The sequence below is a fragment of the Marmota marmota genome, unplaced genomic scaffold (assembly GCF_001458135.2).
Source record: "Marmota marmota marmota unplaced genomic scaffold, marMar, whole genome shotgun sequence".
NCBI classification, from domain to species: domain Eukaryota; kingdom Metazoa; phylum Chordata; class Mammalia; order Rodentia; family Sciuridae; genus Marmota; species Marmota marmota.
Window position 1 is genome coordinate 964,718 of NW_025999872.1, and position 24,595 is coordinate 989,312.

The window sequence follows — 24,595 nt, forward strand, 5'->3', positions numbered from 1 at the left end:
CGACCTCCCCCGCACTCCTGGGGTAGGGCGCATCTGCGGATGCGGTGCGCAGAGAGCGCCCCAGACGAGCCAGACTTCGCCCCAGACGGGGCCGAAGACTCTAAGGCAGTTTCCAAAAGCATAGTGTGAGGACACCACATCACCCAGCCAGCTTGTTAAACACAGTCCCGCTGCCGGGCCCTGTAGGTTACATGGGCTGTTATCTGCATTTGTGTATACACCGGGCATCCAAATTCTGAAAGTGTCACAGACCATACATACCCCTGCCCTCCTCCCTGCAGGCCCCCACAAATGGCACCCCACTCCCCTTTCCCTTCTATAAAGCCAGAAGCGGGGTCTCTGAAGAATTTTTTTTTTTTTTGTAAAACATTCTTTTATTAAAAGAACAAGTGCTGTTTACGAACTGCCCTTCGTACAAATAACATCCGTTATACAAAGATACAAGATCCGGGTTATGCACAATTCCAGGCTTGGAGGTGGCACGGGGAGCATTGCCTTTGGGCTGAGGATACAAAGGAGGTTTTAGAAAGAATGAAAAAGGAGCCCCTGGGTTTGCAATTTGTGGCTTCCCCTCCCTGCTCCCCTAGGAAGGGTCAGCTACATGGAAACAGGCTGGGATGGAAGGGGTGGGGGAGCCAGGGTTTGGATCTCCAGTCCCACTACCCAAGTCCCAAGTTGGTCTGGAGAAAGTGAACAAAGGAGAGTGAGGGCACCCTTTAGCCCCTTTTAGTAGATCAAGACCAACTGGTCTGAGGGAGCTGGACATGCTTTTAATCTGAGTAGATGTGGCTGGGAGGGAGCTAGGGCAGTTCAGCCCCATCTTCCTCCAAATTCCCAGTTGAAGTTACCTCCATCCCTCTAGGCACCTCTCCCCAGGAAAATAAATTGGGATAAAGGAGAACTGGGAACAAGCTACCTACCCCTCACTCTGGCCCACTCCACACCAAGGAAGTCCTGGAAGCTGGCAGGAGCCTGTGTTTGAAAACCTGTCAGCATTTCCAGTTTGGGAAAGGGAAGTGTGAAGGTTACTCCTTGGAAGCTGTCCCACCCGAGGCTCTCCTCATTTGTCTAGGCCTTTCCCATTAGTCCTGGAGTTAGAACTTCTCCAGGTCTCAGCATAAGAGAGGGCAAGGCTCCTTGATCAGCCTCAAGGTCAGGGCACTTGGAGGAAGCAGTGGACCCAGGAGCCTGAGGGAAAAACCTCACAAACAGGAAAATTTTTTTTTGTTGTTGTTTTTTTGTTTAAAGGCAACCCTTAAAGTGTCATTGTCTATGGAAAGGATCCATCAGCTCTGAACTAGGACTGTCAGTGCTATACAGATACCTTCCCACCCTGGGCACAGCCCTGCACTCACACCATATAGGGACACTGAGCCAGAGAGGCCATGCAGTGGGGCAGGGAAGCTCAGGACAAGGAGGCCAGGTCCTGAAGCTAGTCCTGGCTCTACACTGAACACCTGCCCCTCCTAGACTTGGAACTATCACCTGTGAAGCCAGGAGTCAACTCCAATGACCCCCCAAAGTCAGGTCCCTTCCAGCTCCAACATCCACCAGCTGTGACCCCTTGGCTGGCACTGGCTCAGCATGCACACCCACTCATGTCTCTTTGCTGAGGGTGGCAACACACAAAGCTCCACTCATGCATTTTCAAACTCCACTTCTGCTCTACAAACCACATCCTTCCTAACCCCTAGACTGAGAGCTCCACAAATCTGCATCTCCTCCCACGTCCATCCATTCTCAAAGAATAGACTGAGGCTGGAAGAGGGCGAGGTCATCGTGGCCATCCTCTCTTGCACTGGTATGCTGCTCCCCATGAGGCTCTTCAGAGCTTCCTATCATGCCTGGTCAGAAGGAAGTGCTGCCACCAGTCTCATGCCCCCTGGGGCGGGGGTGTGGAGGTGGACAGCAGCACCAGTCCATGACCAGGGAAGCCCTTCTTCAAATCTAACCCAACTACCTGTTGCAACATTCTAGCCTGGGGAATATGAACTTGGGAAAACTGGAGAACAGATTTGTGGAGGTGAAGGAAGTGGGGCTGGGGAGGGCAGAGTGGTGTGCAGGAAGTGGTCTCAGTTCCAGTGCACTAAGTCATTTAGACCTCACTTCCATACAGTGATCTTGGTGTGGATGTCCTTCCCTTCCATCAGAATAGAAATAGACTTCAGCTCTGATAGCCAGCCTTCAGCCAGGGCATGGATGTGAATGGGTGACTCTCCTAAGAATCTCTTAAGGTTACTTTGTTTTTTAGTGGCTTGGGGCAGGGAGTTAAAGAGCTTAATAGATTAAGATGAATAAAATGCTGAATTCTATCATGTCTTTCTAACTGATATTTAGCATTAATAAAAAGTGAGTATTTCTGAGGTCATCACAACTGCCCCCGTCCCCCCCCACCCCCAAGCCCTTGCAAGTGCCTAAGAAATTGCCTCTGAAGAATTCCCACCCACCCCATCATTAGCTCCCTAACATCTTACAAAGTCTTATCAACAGGAATATTAATATTATTTTCCATATCAGAAAAAAAAAACAGTTGAGCAGCACAGGCAAAAATATATCTGCACTACGTTTCTGTCATTGCCAAAAATATACACATCTTCTTTTCTTTATTTAAAAAAACCAACAAAAAAATCCCAACAACAACAAAAACCCAAACAGAAACACACACACAAAAATGCACACATGCAAAGAGACCAACAGGACTTGAGCTTCAGGGAAAGCTGGAAATGCCAAAGGACCAACAGCTCCACCCCAGTGCAAGTGAGACAGGGACACGGGTCTCCAGTCTTCCAGTGGCCCACTCAGCCTTTGCTGCCAAAGGCCCTGGGCAGATGGGGACTGCTTTACAGTGAGAACTGCCCACAACACCCCAGGGAAATAGCTGGTGGGTGAGGAGACAGCTGTTAGGTCAGCTTCAGTGGCTCCCCTAGTTGGTGGGGGTGGGGTGGAGTGCGCGAGGGCAGGCTGGCTAATTCTGGGAGGGAGACTTTTACTGAAAGAAGCGGCACTTCACCTCCCTTGTTCCCTCTCCCAATCCCTGGGGTCCCCCTTGTGTTAGGGAAAATGGACCAAACTACCAGTAAGGGAAGGGGGCCCAGGGGGCCCTGAGACCAAGTGGGGTCTGGAGGAGGGAAGGCAGGATATTACCCTGATTCAAAACCCCTAGCCCCCAGTTACTCTCCAAAACTGGAGTACTTTTCTGGTTTTTTGTTAACCATTCATGCCCCTGAAAGGGGCCAGAGTTGGTGAGGGGGGAGGGTACAAACAAGAGCTGGGAGCTTCCCCCTCTGGTGCTAACCACTGCGCCTGTTTCTGCCCTTGCGGCCCCAGGTCCAGGGGAAGACAGACAAACAGACAGAAACACACACACACACATACACATACACATGCACACACAGACACACTCACACTGTTGAGTCAGCCAGCTCCGTCTCCCCACCCTCCGCACTCCTCAAGCCAATAGTGCAAACAAGGGGCAGGGCACCAAGGATGGTGAGGGCCTCCCTATGCCCCACTAGTGGGGTCACAAGAGGTGCAGGAGGCCTGGCCTGGGTTTGATGCTGTCTTGCCCTTCCTCACTCCCCCTACATCTGTGGGCTTTTACAAGCTCAGCTTGTGACCCTTGGTGAGGGAGAGGGACAGTGAGAAACAGTCAAAGGGATCCCTTCTGCCATTTGCCCAGATTGGGAAGAAACTGCAGGTCAAGTGGGGCCAGCCCTTCTTCCATGAAGACTTCCATGCAGGGATAAGCCTAGGTCTACCCTCCACTGCTCCCCTTTCAAGTGCTGATCTGTTTTATGTGGTGGGTCCAACCAATCCCACACTTACGTCATGGCCCACTTTGCTCTCTGGGGGACCTCAAAACATTTGCTGAGGGTGGGGGCTCCTAGGCAGGCTTAGAGCCTGTCCTCCCTCTGAGCTTCTCACAAAGCAGACAGTGCAGACAGGGGGTGGGGATGCAGATGGAAGGGGCTCCCCTCCCAATCTCAGTCCTTGCACCAGGAGCCCCCAACACTCCCTGGGCCTCAGCACAGGCTCTGGGTCGGGGTTCTTCCAGTGTCTGGGCCCAGATGCCTGCTCCAGGATAGGACCCCTTAAGCCAGGATCTGTCCCCTCCATTTAGGGGTCAGGAGGGGTACAGGTAGATTTAGCCTTTTTCCTGGTTGGCTGAGGCTCCTTTGTCAGCGGTCTGGAAAGAGAGGAAGGGAGGCTGGGGATTTTGGAGATGTGTGGCCTTAAAGCCCACCTACGACCATCTTCCTGGGACAAGAAAGCTGCCCCAAGTGCTGAAAGGGAGGCGGTCAGAAGGGTCCTGCCTAGGCTCTGGCAGGTGCAGGGGTGGGGGAGTTGTGAGCATATATGCCAGCAAGACTGGCTTCCTGGGCTCGGGTTGTGTCCCCTCAGAAGGAGAAGAGCCTCTTTTTCAATGGCCCTCCTAGAGGGGCACCTTCCTCTAACTGGTCACTCAGAAAGGAAATGGCACTTCCTAATTGGTCTTCCAGAGGAAGGCCGCTTTCTAACTGATCCTTTTACTATTAGCCCTAGCTCAGAGTGGACCCTTCTTGGCTCTGCAGGAGGGCACCCATGTGGAGCAGAGGCCCTGGATCTGGAGCAGGGCACCTGTCTAACCTGGGGGTTGCTGACATTCCCCTGCTGATGCATATGGTGATATATATTCTGATGGTCCATCTCTGCCCATCCCTCAGAAGGGAGACAGGAAGGTTTGGACCCCTTACTCACCCCTCCTTTGGGGCAACTGCCACTGTTGTCCGTCCCCGACAAGCTGAGGAAGGGGTTGGTCTGGGCAGTGAGGACTGGAGGTCCGCCTGCAGCTGCGACTGCTGCAGCTGCAGCTGCTGCCGCCATGAGACTGGTGTTGTTGCTGAGTGAGGGGGCCACAAGGGCTCCAGCGGGCAGCAGAGGCGGGGCAGATGCCGCAGGCAGCAGGCCAGGGGTGCCCGCTGACAGCAGTGGGGTGGAGCTTCCTGCCAACAGGCTGGCCATGGGAAGTTGGGAGCCCCCAGCCATCTGCAGCCTCTGCAGCTCCCGCTTCTGCTGGATCTGTTGGATCATCTGGTAGACAACCGTCTGGTGCTCCTGCAAGGAGGCCAGGCTGCTTATGGCCAAGGTCCCCGCTGTCTCTCCTTGCTGCCTGCCTGGGTCCTGGGCTCTATCCGTTATCACCAGAACCATGAGGCAGGAGACAGGGGAGATGGTCAAGGTTCTGTCTCTAACTTCCTACTCTGGGCCTAACTCTTCCTATTTGGATAAGAAAATGGTTGCACAGCCTCAGTGTCCATAAGCCGGACACTGTGGACCAAGTGCAGAACAAATATCTCTGGACCAGCCCTCTCAATCAGTTCCTCAGTTACTATGACAACCACAAATGCTCCCAGGAGTGGTATCACCCCAAGGCAAGAAACAATAAATGAGGTCAACAGTTTTCAACTCCTCTTTTTTGTTTTAAAAAAATTGATTGTTTTTGTTTTGAATAGGCAAAGCATTCTTAGTGTTCCAAAACCAAAATAATTATATAAAAATTTACATTAAGAAATGTTGCTTCTGGGCGGGGGCTGTAGTTCAGTGGCAGAGTGTCTGCTTAGCACATGAGGCACCGGGTTTGATCTTTAACTTCACATTTAAAAAACCCAAAAAAACAAAGGCATGCTGTCTATCTACAACACCAAAAACGCAAGTAAAATAAATATAAAGAAATGTTGCTTTAAAGAATTAAAAAAAAATCTTATCCTATTCCCTCTATCTTTCCAACGTTTCTTTATATGAAAATATTTATTTTTCCCATTTTCTCAACTCCAGCATTCTTACTGTGATTTATTTAGGTACTTTGATGCTGGGAGGGAACCCAAGGCCTCGGTGCTAAGCATGTGCTCTACCACTGGGCCACACCCCCAGCCCAACTTCCTCATTTTTAAAAGTGAAACTCCTTCCTCCAAAGCAAACCTTAGCGGAACCCAACCTGAGATACACCCAAAAGAACCTGCTCTGGCTGACAGTGTCCCCTGCTCAGTCACCTTTCCACTAAGACCCTGTAATTCCCTCTCCCTAAAGATCCTTGGGGCTGGGATCAGAAGGCTATTGTTACTCAACCTGCCACCCTATACACCCTTTACTGGGACATGATCTGGGGCCATGGCAGCATCCCTTTCCCAATGCCTGGTGACCTTGAGAATATTCTTGTCCCCTTGCCCCTCACCAGCCCCACAGGTTCAATATCCACTCAGCCTGAAGACCCCCCCTCCACTGCTGCCCTCCCTGGGTTGATCCAGGTCCTCTGAGATCTGGGAAAAGGGAAAGCACAGGGCTGCTGAGGAGCCAGGGAAGGGAGGAACATTACCGGGGTGAGCTGTGGGGAGGCGAGGAGCTGCTGGAGCTGCTGGAGCTGCTGCTCTTGCTGCTGAAGGAGGTGTCTTTGCTGCTCGGTCAGGCTGAAGCAGGGGACACAGGGACCATGGGGAAGGTGCAAGGAAGCATTCCTCCCCACCCCTACAAGCTCCCAGACTCCCTCAGACCCAGGTGAGGAGAGGCAGGGAGGTGCAGGTTTAGAGAACTAAGTTCAGAGGGTGAGGGGAAAGGGACACTGTAAGACTGAAGGACTGCCCCAGAGGGAAGACCTAGAGTGGCTGATGGGTGAGAAAGATTCTTGGTCCTGGGCCACTTACACCCAGAGGCACTCAGAGATGACAGTGTAAGGAGTCCCTAGAGACCAAGAGATGACAAATACTATATACCCTTTGGGGGATTTGGGTGTTATGGGGGAATCCCTCCCAGAGCCAGCCTCCCCACTCCCTTCCCCAGGGCTGAACTCTCCCTCACCTGTTGAGACAACCTGGCAGCTGCAGCGTGGGGGCCCCACCAGCCTGGCTCAAGCCTGTAGGGTTGGGAGCGGCAGCCCCATTCAACCCCCCCAGGAGCCCATTGAGGGGCAGGCCCCCACTGCCTGCGAGCCCCCCCAACAGTCCTTCAGCCATGGGCATGGCCCCCAGCCCTGCTGCCCCAGATGCCCGGCCCAACCCATTCTGTGGCTGTGGCGGGAGTGGGGCAGGGGCCCCAGGCAAGGCCAAGGGCAGAGTGGCAGGGCTCTGCTGGAGCAGGGGCAGCGGTGGGGGCGTGCTGTGGAAGGACAGCGACGAGCTGCTGCGGCTTGGGCAGCCTGAGTGTGGGTCCTGGGGAGGGAGGGGGAAGGCAGTGGTCAGAGGGCAGAGGGCCAGCATGAACCTTCTGGCCCCCAGCCCAGCATTCTCACAGAGTACAGCCACCCCACCTCACCCCAAGAACCCTGGCCCAAGATACAAGGCCCAGGGATGAAAGCTATGAATCCAGTCTTCATAATTCATGTTTACTGACCATTTCCTGGGGGCCTGGCACCCCGTATCATGCTTGCTGAATAATGAACCATAGTAATGATAGTGACCTTCCAGCAAACCATATCTAAAGGCTAGTGCTTGATCTTTGCTACCTTGCTATTCTCACTATATGAATGAAGCCACTGACTGTTAGGTTAAGTAATTCTGCAGGAGAGTGCTACAGCTGGACAAAGAGGCTCAGGTTCAAATCTATGTCTGAAATGCAATGGCTTGGGTGGCCTTGGGTTCAACTTTAGTTTACTTACTTATTACCTGCAGATAACAGTAGCACTGACTCCATAGGACTATTATGAAGACTAAATAAACCAATGCTTTAAAATTTTCAAGGCATGACAGAAGTTAAGTATACAATTAATGTTGGTTATTTTTATGACTATGACTGCCCAAGTCACACAGTCAGTAAGTGGCAGAGAGAGAATAAGAACCCAGTTTGTTGATTCCAATAATAACCACAATATAACAATAGCAACTGCTATTCCAACCACCACCAATTATGTAGGGATTATTTTGTGTGAGGCACTGTAATAAACCCTTCAAACACTTCTCAAAGGCCTTCCCTAACCACTTTATATCCAAGAATCCCTCCCCTATTCTTTCTTACACCCCTCAATTTACTTCCATCTTAGCACTTCTCCTGGTTTGTAATTATTTATTGTTTTCTTGGATTTGTCCTATCTTCAGGATGATTGTGTAGGTTTTGCTCATTGATTGCTAAGCAAGTGCCTGGCACTAAGTAGGCGCCTCATAAATATTACTTGTTAAAGGAATGAATGAACCAATCGATTAACTGCTCAGCAAATCACTTCACTGCCCAGCCTCCAATAGCGGCAGGGTAGAGATGTGACCGGGAGGACATTGAGTCTCCACCAGCCCCACTCCTCCCTGACCCCTCCTCATGGTACCCACCTCGGAGGATGTGGACAGCGAGTTGTCCAAGCCAAGACTGTTCTTCCCTGGAGGGCTCTTGCTGGTGCTCAAGGAGTCGCTGCTGCCGGCTGAAGGAGGAAGGGCGGTCAGGGATTGAAATGGGGTCGCCCCACTTGGAACCACCAGGCAAGGACCTCCACTCCCGGGTTGGGCTGGACGCCCTTACCTTGGGGAGGCAGGCCATAGGGTCCAGGGACAGGGCCGTTGGCGGCAGGCAAGGCTGCAGGCAGGGCGGGGAAGGGCACAGAGAGCTGCACGTTGAGAATCTGCAGCCGCTCCTTCTTGGCCGTCAGGCTCAGGATCTGCTCCTGCAGCCGCTGGTTTTCCTTCTGCAGCGCGTGCAGCGCCTTCAGCATCTCCACGACTGCGGAGAGGGCGAGGGAGCTTGAGGCCCGGCGCTGGGTGGGCGGGGGCGAGGCGGAGCCTGGGGCGGGGCTGGGGCGGGGCCAGAAACCTCCAGGAGGCTGCGCCAGCCTAGCGAGCAACACAGGTGAGCTCGGAGGAGAGACTGGGGACCAGAGCTGTGAGCGCCAGGGCGGGACCTGATACCCACAAGACTGGACGAGGAGCTAGAGGAAGTTGGAGTTTGGGAAGGTCTGGGCCAAGAGGCCGCGAGGGTCAAAGGCCGCACGCAAAGGAGGCGGGGCCGGGACTGACCAGGGTTACAGGTGAGGCCTGGGGTTGGCCTTAAGTCAAGGCGGGGCGGGGCCTAGAGGTGGGACCCTAAAGAGGTTGGGGCCCTAGGAGAGAAAGATGAGGCCGGAGCCCTCGGGCAGGTCTCTCAGCCCCGCGCCGCCCCTCCTCACTGTTGACGCCGGCCTCCCCGTCGCCCTGCTTCTCCAGCAGCTGCTCCATATTAGTCGTTCCCGGGGCTGCAGGGTCTAGCTGGACGCCCCCGCAAGGTGCGGACGCAGTTTGATCGAAGAGTGCAGGGAGGCTGCCGATGGGGGACCTGGGGTCATAAGAGAAACTGGGTTCAGGCTTACCTCGTGCCCCTACTTCAGGCTCTCCCTCCCCCCTCAGGACTTCCACTTGGCCCTTCGGTTCCCGCCCCCTCCCCTGTCAGTCCCTCCGCCCTCCCTCCAGCGCCCCTCCTGCCCCCGCTCCCATCCGCCTCCTCCCAAGCCGCCGCCCCCTCCCTCACATGGAAGACAGACTCTCCTGCGGGGAGGTCCCCCGACACCGGAAGCTGCAGTCCTCCAGGTCTGGCTCTTGGAAGGAGAAGGGAGGGGAGGAATCAGCGAAGAAGGGGAGCCGTCAGCCTCTGGGTCCCCGCCCAGGAAAGTGGGTGCAGGATTTGGAACGTCATTTAAGACCCCTTTCCCCAGGATCCCCAATCCCAGACTGGCAGTTCAAGTTGCTAAGACGCTGAGAGTCCTGGCTTGGAAACCCTGTCTTGTAGGAGGTTCTCTTCCCCTTTCTCTAGGGCTCCTGCTGCCTACTTCCAGATCCACCTCCCAATTTCTTTCCAGTGAGCTTTGGAGTTACAGTCATTTGCAACCTAGGTTGAATTTGAACCCAACACTACTTTTTGGGTAGCCTTGGGCTCCTAACTAACCTCTTTGAAGTGACTGTTAATTAGGATTAAAATAAGAAATGTGAAAAAAAAAAAAGAAGTGTTTGGCTGGAGTGGTTTAGCTGGCATTATTATAATTAGCCTTGTATGACATCCCCAAACACATAGACCCCATCCCATGACAGGAATCATCAGACCCAGGGCCATGTGCACATTAGGTAAGTGTTCTATCACTGAACACAATCCCTAGCCCTTGGGGTTTTTTTTTGGTTTTTTTTTTTTTTTTTTTTGGTACTGAGAATTGAACCCAGAGGTGCTCTACCATTAAGTTACATCCTGTCCTTTTTATTTTTTATTTTTTTGAGACAGGATGTCTGCCAAGTTGCCTAGGCTGGCCTTGCAATCCTTCTGCCTCAGTCTACAGAGTTGCAGGGAGTACAAGCATCCACCACCATGCCTGGCTTGGATGACTTACTATGAACTCTGAAGTTAAAAGGCAAAACTTTGTTGCATCACAGAATCCTGCTTTGGGTCTTGGAAATAATAATCACTCTACTCTGTTGGGTCTACAAAAATGTATCAACTTTGGCCCCTTTAAGGATTACCTTAACAGGCCACCTAGAGATAAGCCCCATCCCCTAGGCTGACAGGTGGTGTCTCTGCACCAATCATCTTTCTGGGGCTGGGCTGACTCTCCAGGGAGCCCTGGGAGCTTGCAGCTGGGCCCCTTAACTCCTCAAAGCTGGGAGAGCAGGGAGCCCAGCTGTTGGGGCCTCCTAACCGCCAATCCCAAGCAGCACTAAGAAGCAGGAAAGAACAAGGCCTCAGTGTAAGAGCACTGAGCTTGGAGTCTGGAGCTCCGTCTTTGCACTCTGGCTCTGTCATTCCCTATCCTCCCCACCTTGAGCATCATTTCTCTCTGCCTTTTTCTTTTGTGAGATGGAATGGTAATTCTGCCTTGCCTTGCCCCTTCACTGGAAAAGTGTCCCTCGGTTTGTCTGTGTGAAGTTTTTTGTTTTGTTTTCTGCAGAGTGAGTAGTGGCAGAGGGAGGGGGCAGCCAGCAAGCCTTCACATCCTTTTTGGGTTCACATTCCCTCAGGCCTTTGGGAAGAAAAGGGAACAGTTTGAGACTCATTTACCTGTATGGCTGCTCTCAGCTGGGGTGAGAAGGGGGTTAACAGCGCCCATAGAGGTTCCAAAGATGTGGGCAGAAGGGAGGCTGAAGGTAGAGCCAGCCAGAGAAAACACCTGAGGGAAGGAGGGAGAATCCAGCCTGGTGGTTATTTTTGGATCTAGGGCACAATTGTGTGCTGGGGTGGTGGGGGGATGAGGCATACTGGGAGGAAAGAAGATCAGAGAGAGGGGAAGTTCTGGTGGCAATCAAGCCCACCTTCTTGAATTCCCACATAGGGCTGGGTCCTGGCAGTCTGTCCCCCACCTACCCAGGGAAGGAGCCAGGAGTAAGGCCTCACCTGAGTGGTGGAGATGGAAGCAGAGGAGGAGGTGAGGGTGCTGGTGAATGGGGAGCGGCTGAGGCGGGGCAGGGCTGAGGTCCCTGGGGGCCCCAGCAAGCTGGAGGAGAGGGGTGTACTGCAGACAGCCCGCAGCATCCCACCACCATGGGAGATGGGGTCCTTATTACTGGTGTAGATGCCTAAAGAGACACAAAGGAAAGGCTACAGTTACCTTGCACCCCAGACTGCTCTTCAGTCAAGTGGCTGGAAGAGGTCTCTCTAGACAGTACATTCCCAGGATTTGGCCACACACTCCAGTCTAACCCTCCTGTGTGGTGCTTGCTATGACACCTTACCAGGCTGCCCTGCCCAGGTCTGGACAATGCTAAGCCTTCTAATTCCCTCCCAAAATGTGAGCCCTACTGGGGCAATCTACCCCAATCTCTCCCACTATAACCATAGAGAAGACTGGTATAGTGGTATAGGGGAGTGTCTTAGAGGTGACTATCATCTCCCTTTTATCTCTGTTCTTTGGAGCAGTATTTATCATATTTCCTTCTAATTACATCTTTATGCCTCTGTCCCATCACAAGACTGGCTCAGCCCTGAGATACTCTTTGTCGCCAGGGGTCACACTAACCTGCCCCCAGCAGTGGGGACTCGAGGCTCAGGCTGGGCAAACTCCCGGAAGGCCCAAAAGTGCGGGAGGCCAGACCCCCCAGGCCAGAGCTGACCAGGGAGCCTCCGGAGAAGGGTGAGGCAGCAGTGGCGGTAAAGCCAGCCAGCTGGGCACCAGGTAAGGAGGGGGTAGCCAGGCCCCCAGCACCCTCCTTGTTCCGGCTGCCCTTGGGACGGCCTGGCCCGTGTCGGCTCCTCTTGCTGGCTTTGTGCTTCTTCTCCTTCAGGCCTGTCTCAGGGGTTTCCTCAGCAGGTGCAGGGGTAGCGTTCAATGTGGGCATCCGCTTGTGGGTGCCTGCTGAGGTCCCGGACCCCGAAATGTGGGGAGATTTATAGTCCCCAGGGGAGGGGGCCCGGGCTCGGCCTGAGCTGGAGGTGGTGGTGGAGAAGCGCATGATGGGCCCAAAGCCAGAGAAGACCACCTTCTGCTCAAAGAGGTCAGCCTTGGGGGGTTCAGGAGCTGAAGGTGAGGGAGGGGCTGACGGGGTAGGGGCTGTGGGTTTGGAGTACTTGTCATCCTCTGACTGCTCCAGTTTGGGGAATGTGGAGAAGTCAGGGGAGCTCTGCAGGGATGAACCTGTGAGCAGAGGGAAAGGAGTTATGGCTGCATTGCAGCTCCCCTCTCCCTCCCGCTCCACATGCACCTCACACTGTGAGGAGAGCTCTGACTGGGGAATGGGGAAAGCCTGGCTACTTGGCAGAGCTCGGCCCATCTCTGTGTTCTGAGATGAGCGTCCCCACCCTCCAGCCTTCCCCTTGACAGCACAATGGGAGGGGAGGAACTCCCACCCCAATGACCTCACTGGATACCCGCAGTTTTTAGGAAATAACACGAATATTGGTGCTTTAAAAAATGGCCCCTTGCAGCACAAGTGTGGGGGATAGTGAGTATTGTGGGGTTGGAGGGCAGCCTTCCCCTGAGGAAGGGAAGGAGAGCTCCATTTCTATAGGGAAGGTGAGAGGGATGGATGGCTGGGCGAGGAGTCACTGGGTAGGGGTCCCCTACCACCAGTTTCTAAAACTATACCAGTACAAAGGCCCTCGCTAGAAAAGTGTGGGGCAAGAAGCTGTCCCCACTCCTAGCCTGCTCCAGGACACCACACTCACCTGCAGGCTGGAAGGGCCCCCCAGAGGAGGAAGAGGAGGAGGAGGAAGAGGAGGTGGAGGTAAAACTGCTCACACCCTTCCCACTGCTCAGCTTCTTCCCCTTATGACTCAGACTATGGCTGGAAGACTTTTTCCCCTTTGAGTCCCTGCTGCTCTCGGAGGTCTCCTGCGTGCTGGCCTCATGGTGGGAAGAGGAAGCTGAGGAAGAAACCTGAGGGAGGCGAGGAGAGAGGAAGACTCAATGCCACTTCAGGCAGGAAGACGGGGCAAAGGAGAGAACCGATTTGTGGTTACACTGGCCAGCTCAACTGGAGGTTCACTCATGCAAATACTTTGGGGCCTGAGAGGACTTGCCCAGGCTTGGAAGTGGCATAGGCAGGGAAGAGGTCAAGGAGATTAGGCTTCTCTGGACCCAGCCTTAGGTGCTCCAGTTGCTATTATTCCCTCCCTGTCCCCCACAAGTCAGTCACCTGGTTTTTGCCCCATTCTCTTGACAATTTCATGTTCTTACAAGACAACTTGAGCTTGCAGACAGAACCCTCTCCCTGAGAGCCTATCCTCACTCTTCACAGGAAACTGCTCTTCCTTCAAACTCCAGCTCAGAAGCTCCTACTTCTATAAAATCTCCCTAACACACAGGTGGAACAAGTCACTCTGCTTCCTTATTTCCAGGGCACTGCGTGCCCACATTCACATGTCAACAGTTGCCATTTTGCACTGAGATGACTATCCAATGTCTGAGGCTCCAGTAACCTTAGAGGGCAGCAGGATGGCAACCGGAGGAGCGTGGGCCCCGGAGTAGGGGTGGGGTGAGCCTGGCAGGCTCTGCCCTTTACTGCCATGTTATGTCATTCAGTCTCTCAACCTCGCTGAGCTCTAGTGCCCTCACAGGGTAAATTATGTATACTTGGAGAGTTATGAGGGACTCCATGCCAGAGACATGATGGGGGTCAATAAATGACCGTGGCAGCTGCTATTAATATCCAGCACAGAGAGTGCTATGTGGTGGGTAAGAGCATGGGCCTCCACACCAGACTTCCTGGGTTCAAAACCTGACTCTGACACTTACTCACTGTGTGTTTTTAGGCAAATTACCTACTTCTTTGGACTATTTGAGGATTAAATTAAATGAAGCACTCCCATGTATCCCTTCCATCTCCCAGTTCTAGAAGAGTACCTGGCATGTCTGAGTTCATGTTCTGTATTATTGCTGGGGAAGGCACTTTTCCTCCCAGACAGAGACCAGGTACACTCAGTAAACAGTGCTAAATGAACAAATGCTAGAGGGAGAATTGATGGGAAAATGAGAGCCGCCCTGCACTGCCCCTCCCTGGGTGGAGCCCTGGTCTCTGTCTTCTTTGTTCTTTTCAGCAGCTGGAGTTCTGAAGGGAGCCAGATGTGGTTCTGAGAGTAAGGGAAGAAAGGGGCTGGGGGGAAGGGGAAATGAAATGTTGGGGCGGGTAGAGGGGGATGGGCAAAAATCTCTGGCATGTCCAAGGGACACCCAGTTACTGGAGGAACTCCCCAGATCTTTCCACCTGCCTGTGGGCCCCTGGAAAGGTCAGAGGGTATGAATGACAAGCTTTTCCAGGTGAGCACTGGGAAGCAGGAGGGGAGAGGGTTACTGGGGCAGTTACTACAGCAACATCACCCTGGAAACCTGATACCTGAGCCTCTTGCTAAGATGCCCAGAGCTCTGCCAACCATCTGAGGTAGGGTGGAGATGACTGGCAATAATGGGACAGGAGGAAGCAGTTTCTCCAGACCCCCAGGGTTCTCCTTTCATGGGAAGGGCAGGTTGGAGGGAGAGCCAGGAGGGCTGTTCTGGCTTGGATTAGCAACTCCCTGGTTTAGAGTAGGATCTGCCTGTTGCTTATCCAGATGTTGTCCATTTCTGGAGACAGGCCTGAATACCACGCCCCTGCTGGGAAGGGTGGGATGAATGAGGATCTCAGGGTGCTCTCCTGGGGCCTGCCCTCCTTGTCCCCACAGTCGGCGCTTTCAGCCCTTCTAACCTGCATGGAGTGGGATCTGGGTGAAGCAAAAGGTTTTGGGTGCTCTTCCAATGGTAGAGGGGCCCTCTGCCTATCTCTGGAGGGGTGGGTCCCAGAACTTGTAGAATGGACCTGAGTGTTGTACACTGATTCTCTGTATATAAGAGCCCAGGGCTGAGGCCCTCTTTCTGGACTGAAGCAGACATGAACCCAACCTCACCCTCATGGTTGGTCAGTGCTTGGGGAGCAGGAGTTCAGGTCCCTTCTAGTCCAGAAAAGGGAGTGGAGGGATGGGATTTTAGGGAGGGGAATGATGTTAACCAGAAGTTAGAAGGTACCCAGGCAGGTCCCTGGCTCACCCTGAGTCCTCACACTTGCCCTCCCACTCACTGCCATCCAAGAGAAGCACGCCATCCCTGCTGAATGTGGGCAGCAGTACCTTGTCAGCAGTGGGGACCACAGGCGGGGCAAGGATGCTGGGAGGGGACTCAGGCCGCTTCTTGTGCTTCTGTTTAAGGCGTTCTTTGTCCTTTCGACTCTGGGGAGGGAAAAGTAACCAGATATTGATGCTGGGGAATCACCTGGGGGAGGATAAACATGACTTGTGTGTGGGGGGCACAGATCTCGTCTCAAGGATGGGACTTATTGGGAGTCAACTCCCCCTGTGGAAGAATAGGGCATTCTGGATGGACAGGAGTGACTTGAGCAAGGTCCTCTAAGTGCTTGGAGCCCCTCCCCCTCAAGCTCCCTGCCTGCTAAAAATAGCTTGTCCCATTATCATGCCAGTGACACAGAGCACCATGTACATATAAAAGCATGCTCATGCAAGGGTGTCTACCAGGGACACAGAGCTGTGCAGAGGGATGGGTGCCCTGTAATATGTGGCATGAGGGGACACAGGCATGTGTACTTACTAACTGGGCTAGCACATGGCTAGACTGTGGAAATGTGCAAATGTGCAGGGCCACATGCCTGGGGCTTTGGGGTCACAGTCATGTCATGGGAAGGACAAGGAAGAATCATACAAACACAAAAAGCACAAGGAAGCCAGGTCCCATCTCGCTCTCTCTGGCCCTCACGTTTTACTTCCTCAGCCCCCTCAGTGGCCTCAGAGGAAGGAAGGGAGCAGGATCCAAGAGCTGGGGACACCTGTGGTAGCTTCTGGAAAGAGGCATGTGTTTGTGAATGTGTGTGGTGAAACAGTGGAGGGGAAGACTTCACCTTCTTCTGGCCCCTCTCATGGTGAGCAGGGTGCTTCTCCTGCTGGGTGGATGGTGATGCTGACCGGCTTCTCCTGCCAGAGATGAAGCCACTGCTGCCTCCCCCTGTGCCACCTCCACTGCCACCACCACCGCTGCCACCTCCTCCTCCTCCTCCTGCTCCTCCTCCTCCTCCTCCTCCTGCTCCTGTTCCTGCTCCTGCTCCTGCTCCTCCTCCTCCACCACTGATGTGCCTGGATGTCTTCTGGGGGAGAAAATTGAGAATAACTGTCAAACTCTCCTCTTACTAGCTTAGGAAAAGTTCTTGGAGGTCACATGATCCAGGGCCAGTCCCATCTGCTCTGTCATCACTAAGAGGACCTAGTGTCCTCCTTGCTGCTCTGCTCAGTCTGGAAATCCTAGAACTTTCCCGGCTGGCTCATCCAACATATAGATTCAACAATTGAGATTCCAAAAAGGCAGGGATTCCCTGGCTGGGCCTGGTGGAGGTGGCCTGGGGCCCAGAACATAGGACCTCATGCTTTCTACCCAGCTCCTTCCTGGCACCCTCTCATCCTGTCTTGGACAAACTGAGCCCCAGGCCACTTCTATTTTCCCCTGAGTAGAAGCTGTGCAGGGACCCTTGTGGGAAATCTCTGCTCCCCTGCACTCCACATCCCATCCTCCCCTCCTCATACTTCATTCTAGCCATCGCCTCTCCTCCCTTGCTCCTAGCCCTTCCCCTCCACCAAACACAGGGTTTGCTCCTGTGCAAGGGATATGCTGCTTTAATCTGTAAAATATCAACAGCAAAACCCAAACTAGCTGGAGTGGTGGCGCAGGAGGATCATGAGTTCAAAGCCAGTCTCAGTAAAAGCAAGGCATTAAGCAACTCAATGAGACCCTGTCTCTAAGTAAAATACAAAATAGGGCTGGGGATGTGGCTCAGTGGTTGAGTGCCCCTGAGTTCAATTCCAGGTATGCATTCCCCCAAAATAACAAAACCCAAACAACATTCATGTTGCCTCTCCTTACAGCCAGGGGTGCCTTTCCCTCCCTTCCCTACTAATGCACTCATTTGCCTGGTCCCAGGCTTGCAGCTGCTCCCTCTAAAGTCACGAATTACCTCCCAATGCCCAAATCCTAGGGCTAACTTCAGGACTCACCAGTCCTGCTTGATGCTCCCCAGCACTAGGCATGGATCCTATCCTGCCAAACTCTGTACCCTCCTGTGTGGCTCCCTTCACACCTTGGTCTACTCTTCCCATGGATAACTTGGAAATTCTAGCCCCAGCCTTATAAACCCAGGCTGTCTCTACTATCTTGCTGGGGGTCTGACAGCCAGCAAACCTGAATGTCTCCACTTAACACCTCTGCAAACCAAACCAACCTACCTTGTCCTAAGTCATCATTAAACTTTGAAAACAAGGTGACCATATAATTTATGTCCCAAATAAGGACATTTCTAGAAATGAACAAGGGTAGCTACTAATCATTATACTAGAACACAGGCATAAACCAAAACTGGCTGGAGCAAACCAGGACACACACTCACCCTACAAAGGCCAGATGAATCCTATCTTCAAGGTACCCCCAGGTGCCTCTAGCTACTGAATGTCTAGAGCCTGGATCCTGTGTCAACCTTACTTCCTGCTTCTCAGCCACCCCCACATTTAGGGGAGTCTACCTAGAATGGCTCTAGCTTCCAGGTTCATCCCTCCATCCCCCCTCCTCGCAGCTGTCTCCCTGCCTCCAGCTTTGGCCCTTCCAATCCAGCTTCATGGTAGCTGCCAGGGTAATCTTCCTAAAAAACAAATCTGATCATGTTACTCTCCACTTACAAGCCTTCTAAGCCTGTGGCCTGGGAGGAGGAGGGGCCCAAGCAGCAGCCTGGCTCTGCAGACACCTCACAGCTTCTGGAACATGCAAATCTCTCCATAGACATGCAATAGTACCCGTCCAGCCTGGGGCAGAAGCAGACTCAGCTCTCATCTCCTGCTCTGGTCCCATCCAGCACTCTGTTCTGCTGCTCATGCATGCTCTGTCTCATCTCAGACCTCTGTCCACACCAGGCCTTCTGCCTGGGCCTCATTTCTTCCTGTGTTTGTTTGACAGGTTCTCGAGGAGTTTTTAGATCAGACTACCTGTTCTGAAATCTATCCACCAGCTATGAGGTAAGTTACATGACTTTGGGGAGCCTTGTTTATGCATCTGTGAAATAGGGACAATACAGCATGCCTAGTACTTAGAGATGTTGGGAGGACCACAAAAAATATCCCATGTGGAGAACTTGGTACAGAGGCTCAGGCACAGTAGATAATTCACTCCCACACAATCGGCGGCTCTTATTTTTATTTCTAGCTCCACTCAGCTTAAAGGCTCCCTTGTCTTTGAAGCCACCCAGGCGGATAGGCAAGGTTTGAGCTCTGTCTTCTAGGATGGACTACTTGGTTCAGCTCTGGTTCATACCCCTTCAACTGTAAATTATTCCCCATCAAAAGAGGAGCTCCTCAAAGGAAGAGACTGGGTTCTTTCCACCTCCCAGCACCAGGCAGGGGCCTGACCCAGAGCCCACACCCTCTAAACCTCCACTGACAGACCAACTGTGCTGGCAGACCAGATGGGACTCACCATCTTGCTGAAGTGATATTTGCAGTAGCCACAGTATTTGACATTGTCGACCTCCAGCACTTCTTCCTCACACAGCAGGCCTGCCATTTGGGCACTAACCGAGGGAGGTCAGGTGAGAAGGGAGTGGCCACAGACCTGAGCAGCCACCTCCTCTTCCCTTCCTAGACCCCTACTTAAGTGAAGCCAAGACTACCCGAGGAAGCCACTGCCACCATCACCCAAGAAACAGAAGCTAGGATGAGCCCACTCGGCAGCCACCCAGGTAAACCTCAGAGAAGGGGTTGGGAACAGGGATCTTACCAGGTGACATGGAAAGCTTGTCGACATCCATGACGATTACAGGTCATACAGGCTCCTGAGGCTGCCTTGCTCTCCCGGCCCTGCTCCTCGCAGATGTAACACGTCTGTAGGACACAGCACACTCGTCCTGTCTTCCACAGAGCCCCTGTCCTGCAAGCTGAGGGATCCTTTGGCCTCCCTTTAATTCCAATCTCTCCTCACCATCCCATATTAATGCTAACATCTTTCTGCAGTGATGCAGATCTTCTATAACCTAGACTGTCCAAGAGAGTAGCCTGCAGTCACATGGAATACTTAAAGTATGGCTAGTGTGACTAAGGACTTGAATCCTAAATCCTATATAATTTTAATTTTACAAAGCCACATGTAGCTAGTAGTTATATTGGAAAGGACTGTCCTTGGTGAGCTCCGAAAGGCTGCTGACTATCTATCTTGCTCCCTGGTGAGCCTATTCCCACCTCTGAGCCTCTGCACATGCAATCTGTACCTGGAACCTAAGACCCTAACATTCTCAAAGCTGACTGTCTCATGCTTTGGTTTCCACCTAAATGTCTTCTTCATTGACCACATTATCTAAAGTAAGCACCCACTAGGTACTCTTTATTTAAATTCCTTTTTTATTTTCTTCACAGCACTTATCACAAATTACATTTACTTTATTTGCCTGTTTATTGATTTCTACAGTCTTCCCACACAAGAGCATGAACTCCATTGGCAGACAGCACATCTGTCTTGATCAACACAGAATACTGTATGTCCGGTACCTTACATCAGTCATAGTAGGCAGTCAATAAAATGTGTCCCAGTAATGAATGAATGAACTACTAGCTAAAAACTCCCCTCTGACAGTGCTACTTCACTGAGTTCCAGAGCATGAGTGTGTGTCTAACAGTGGTAGGTACCTACCCACCTTCAAGTTCCCTGAAAGTGTTCATTGGACAGAATCAAGCTACACCAGAATAAGAAAGCATTGTAGGGACACAAGTATGGGTGGCCAGGGAAGGGACAGTATGGGGCACAGTAGGACTGCTGACCTTATTGAAGCGATCATGAGGCACATACTGCAGCACGATGGGCTCCATGGTGAGCACATTGGCAAACTGCACCTCGGGGATGTAGAGGGCACATACCACGTGGGCCCAGCCTGGGAGAGTGTAGGGGCCAGCCTCAGGGGGATGGTGAGCCTGACACCCCATCCCTCCCATCCCCAGGCTGCAGACTGTCCCCTTTTTCACAGCCTTCCCATCTGATTCCAGTGCCAGCCAGGGAAAGGAAACCCATCCTCCACCCCACCCACTCTTGCCTTCCCAGACCTGTTCTGGGGGACTTGCTGACCTCAGGGGCTCAGGGCCCCCCCTCACCTCCATTGTCAGTCCTCTTCAATGCCCCGTCTTTGTGTGGGCACAGCTCACACCTCTGCCAATGCAAGGGCACAGGGAGTTGGGGGATCTGCTGAGCCAGGCCCTCCCTGAACACATTCAAAGGGCCCCAAGATGAAATGATAAGATCCATTGTGGGGTAGTGTAGAGGAAAGAAGTTTGGCCACTAGCTGATAATTGTTGAAGACTGAGTGATGACGGGGACCTGGGGTCTATTATTGAATTCTCCCAACTTTTGCAGCCTTGGAAACTTTTCATAATAAAAAGTTCAAACAAACAAAGTCTCCATGCTTGAGGTGGGGCACAGTGAGGGATGAGCTGAGGGAGAGATGGGGTTGGTGATAGGTATGCAGGAAACAGGAAGTCCTGCATGACAGAACTAAGTCCCACCCTAGCCTCAGCCTCAGAGTCCCTAAACTCAACCAGAGGAGATGCTCAGGTGTGTGCAAAGGGGGAGGGGAGCCAGGAGGAGGAGGCTGGAACTCACCACCCTGGCTGCTCGCTCCTGAGATTCACATTTTCGGCAGAACCAGGGTCCAGTTGGCACCTGGACGATGCCATAGCAAGCTAGAGGTGGGGGAGGAGTCATTGAGGAAAGCTGTCAGCCAGCGGCTTTTCCCCAGAGTAACAGGGGGAAGGGAGTGTGACTCTGAAGAACCAGAGCTAGTTCCAGCAGGGGGGGCTGCTCCCCCAGTCTGGGGGTCACTCTCTAAACAGCAGAACCACAAGGAATGCCCAACAGCACAGGCCAGCCTTTGATCACACAACCAAGCACTACAAACAGGGGCGGGAAGTCTTGAGTCCTTGACCTTAAACTTCTGAAAGATCCTCCCCACCCCACGCCCTTTCTGGACTCATTTCCCAGCTCCAGTCCCAGACTAGTCCCCTGGCATCAGAAACAACAGTCGCGATAGTCAAACACGTTTTGTTGTTATTGGGGGGGGGGACTTCTTAAAGGGCCAGTAAGGGACCAAGCAGGGAAGTCGGGGGTCCAGGAACCTCATCTTCAGCTTCTAACTATCACAGGTACAGGTCAAAAGTCAAGGCTAAGGGCAGGTGCAGTGCAGGTAAAGGAGAGGAGAGTGGCGGGAACTGCCGGCAGCCACAGTACTAAGGGTTGTCCCAGGAAGTGGGGGCCCAGCTGGCTGTGCCAGACAGGCGGGAGATGCCAGCCTGCGCCCTCGGCAAGATTCCTCAAGGAGTTAACTCCCGAACCATGTGCTGCTGGGGGAAACTCCAAACCTCCCTTCTCCATTCCGGCCCCCTGCACAACCGCTCTCCTATCTTCAGCTCTTCCCCGGAGGATTTTAGGAGTCCCTTCTCCCCTGGGACCCTTCTCGTCCCTTCCCGATTCCGCTCCTCCCAGTATCCGGAAGCGAGGGGGGATGACCCCCCCTTGACCTCTTCCTCTCGGAGCCCCGGACCAAAATAACAGGGCGGGAGGGGACACCTCGCAGGTAAACATTCCCCCGGCAGCCCCGACAAGGGCGGCGCGGGGCGCAGGGAGTTCACTCGTCGCTCTCTGGACTCTCCCCAAACTCCCTCAACTTGGGGTGGGGGGCGCGGGACTGGAACAATAGGCAAGAAAACAATGCCTGACCCGGTCCTGGAGGACCGGGCGGGGGGAGTCCCCACGCCTCCCTTCCCTTCAGGTGGGGTGGGGGAGGGGCGCGCGAGCCCCGGGAGGGCTCNCTCGCTCCCGGCCCGCCCGCCGCCCGCCGCCGGGTAAAGTCTTAGGTTCAGGAAACAAAGCCTGGCTTGGTAGGGAGCTTTTCGCTCCTTCGCTCCGTGGTTCTTTTCCTTCTTTTTTTTTTTTTCGTTTTTTTGGCTCTCGGTTGTCGCTCCCGAGCCCTCCCTCTGCCTGTCTCCCATCTCGTGCGGGGGTGTCCGATTCCCAACCCGCTACGCCCGGGTCTCAGTCTCTGCGTCACTTCTTCAACCTCAGGGAAATTTGGAGGTGAAGACCAGGGACGCGGAAAGGAATAGGAGCGACGCGGGCTGCTCGCTTCTAAGTGTTTGGGGGTCTCTTTGGACGGTAGCGCACGGGCCCTTTCCTCCGAGGCCACTCTGGAGGGTAGACATTCTTGCACGTGCAGTCACTTATTCATTAAACAAATATTTATTGAACGCTTAGTATGTGCCAGCCGCCAGGAGAGTAGCGAACAAAATAGATATCCCTGCCCTTGAGGAGCTTTTCGTTGTCACGGACACACGCGCACACACTGGGACCCAGATCTCCAAGGCGCACAGAGGCACGCGCAGCTTCATCCAGGCACACCACCTGACCCTCCTGGAGACCCAAGCCCAGCTCCAGTTCCGCTGGCGCGCCGGAGAGACCCACGCGCGCTAGAGACCGCAACCACGGAGGTGGTCACGAACAAGTTACCCTTGACCGCTAAGCACGCACACAAACACAATGGCACGCACACAGCTCCCTCCAAAGGGCTAAAGTCCCCAACACTGAGTCTCGGGTCAGAAGTGAGGGGACATTAGCCCGAAGATTTCTTCCCCAAGACTAGTGTGGGGAAAGAGGACGAGATCTGACTCCCACACATTTCCTAAAGGGGGGTCGGCGCCCGTGGGGACTAAAGGTCACCCTCCCCCACAGCGGGAGGTGGGGTGGTGGAGGGGAGGAGGCAGCCCTGGGGGCTTCAGCGACACTTCAAAGACTTCGCGGCGGGGAATGCTTCCTGAGGGGGAGGGGTCAAGAGAGGGAAGAGGGGAAGGCCGGCCAGGGGATTGGGGATGGAGTAGGCCGCCCCCCTTCAGCGCACTGCCCCCCTGGCAGACTCTTCCGCCGGGTCCGCCTCCTTTTCACCAGCACCTGTTCAACCGGAACATCAAGGGGCCGGGGCCGCCGCTCCCCCCTCCGCGTCTCTTTAGTACCTTTCATCCGGGCCAAGGGGGGAGCGAATCCCCGCCCAGGAGGGGAGGGTTTGCCGAGGGAGAACTTGTCCTTGACCTGGTCGGTGGCGTCAGGGATTTACTCCCTTAATCCTGGCCAGGCGGGAGTTTGGGGAGATCCGGGAAGCTGAGTTCCAGGCTGCAACCCCCAACCCTGCTCGCTCCAGCGTGGATACGGGGAATCCCGGAGGGCTGCCGGGACGAAGAGCCGTCTATCTTTTCGGCGGCTTCTGTGCCTGAGGGAAGGAGCCGAGAGCCCGGGTATTATCCAAAGCCTGTCCGAGGGCCGGGATCCCAGCCAGGACGTTTGCACTCCAGTTTCTTGGTCAGTTTTGTGAACTTCGCTCATACGAAAAGTCAAACAAGACGCAGAGGAGAAACCTTATTTAGGAGTTTCTAACGAATTATCTTTACTAGCAAGAATAAAATTGCAAGAAAAACGCGAAAATGCCAGTGTTAACCATGCGCCAGTTTCAGAATATTTGCTTTCGGGATTCACCACTGCCATGGTAGTCACATTCGGGTTTCGCCAAACTGGAGTCATTTGAAGACTCATTGGTCCCTGCGCCCAGGGATGGGCGACCTGGGGACAGGGGCCGGGAGGCCTTTTTGTCCTGGATCAGCTCGGTGCCCGGTGTGCCCCTGAAGCTTGTGGGATGCACGGCTGACGACACTTACACGTTTAGTGTTTTAGGAATATTGTTTCGTTTAATCCTTTAGGATGGGCTTTAATGGCTCCACTTTGTGGACGGAGCAACTGAGGTCTCCACGTTTTAAAATGACTTGCTCAACAACACACAGCCTGAAAGCAGCCGAGCAGCCAGGATTCGAACCCACTCTGTCCTCGGCTAGGGCTGAGGCTCCAACACCGTGCCTGTGCAGAGCGGGGGGTGCCCAATTCTCCTCTATGTGCGCATCCACCACCGTTTCCCTCCGAGGTCCGGGGCAGGCCGGCGCCCCCCGGGCGGGCTACTTTCGCCGCAGGTACTCGAGGCTGAGCTGTCAAGCTCATTCTTCAGTTGCCAACATTTATTTTCCTGAGTACCCACTATGCGCCGACTCACGAATATGGGGCAAGAGCAAGACTAGGAAAAGTGGTTTCTAGTTCATTGTGCTATTTTTG

General features: G+C 53.6%; 1 protein-coding gene across 5 annotated transcripts; it reads right to left on the reverse strand.

Moving 5' to 3' along the window:
• Positions 1–340: 340 nt before the first annotated feature.
• Positions 341–22,184, reverse strand: Mllt6 (MLLT6, PHD finger containing). 5 transcript variants are annotated; one of them, XR_007341376.1, is made up of 20 exons: positions 21,056–22,181; positions 20,551–20,605; positions 20,224–20,333; positions 19,190–19,293; positions 18,890–18,983; positions 16,281–16,523; positions 15,499–15,597; positions 13,066–13,276; positions 11,921–12,535; positions 11,299–11,480; positions 10,966–11,074; positions 9,454–9,520; positions 9,116–9,261; positions 8,476–8,673; positions 8,289–8,377; positions 6,832–7,181; positions 6,353–6,443; positions 4,738–5,167; positions 921–4,186; positions 341–502 (listed from the first exon to the last, which is right to left on the reverse strand). XR_007341376.1 is itself a non-coding variant. In XM_048785505.1 (19 exons), the coding sequence occupies exons 1-19, from the start codon at positions 21,155–21,157 to the stop codon at positions 4,179–4,181; spliced, it is 3,300 nt and encodes a 1,099-aa protein (XP_048641462.1). In that variant the 5' UTR covers positions 21,158–22,184; the 3' UTR covers positions 341–4,178. The 5 variants fall into 5 exon arrangements, 4 of the variants coding, with proteins under 4 accessions (XP_048641462.1, XP_048641454.1, XP_015362123.1 ...); XM_048785505.1 differs by having other exon boundaries at positions 341–4,186; positions 16,281–16,520; positions 21,056–22,184; XM_048785497.1 differs by having other exon boundaries at positions 341–4,186.
• Between the last annotated feature and the right edge of the window lie 2,411 nt (positions 22,185–24,595).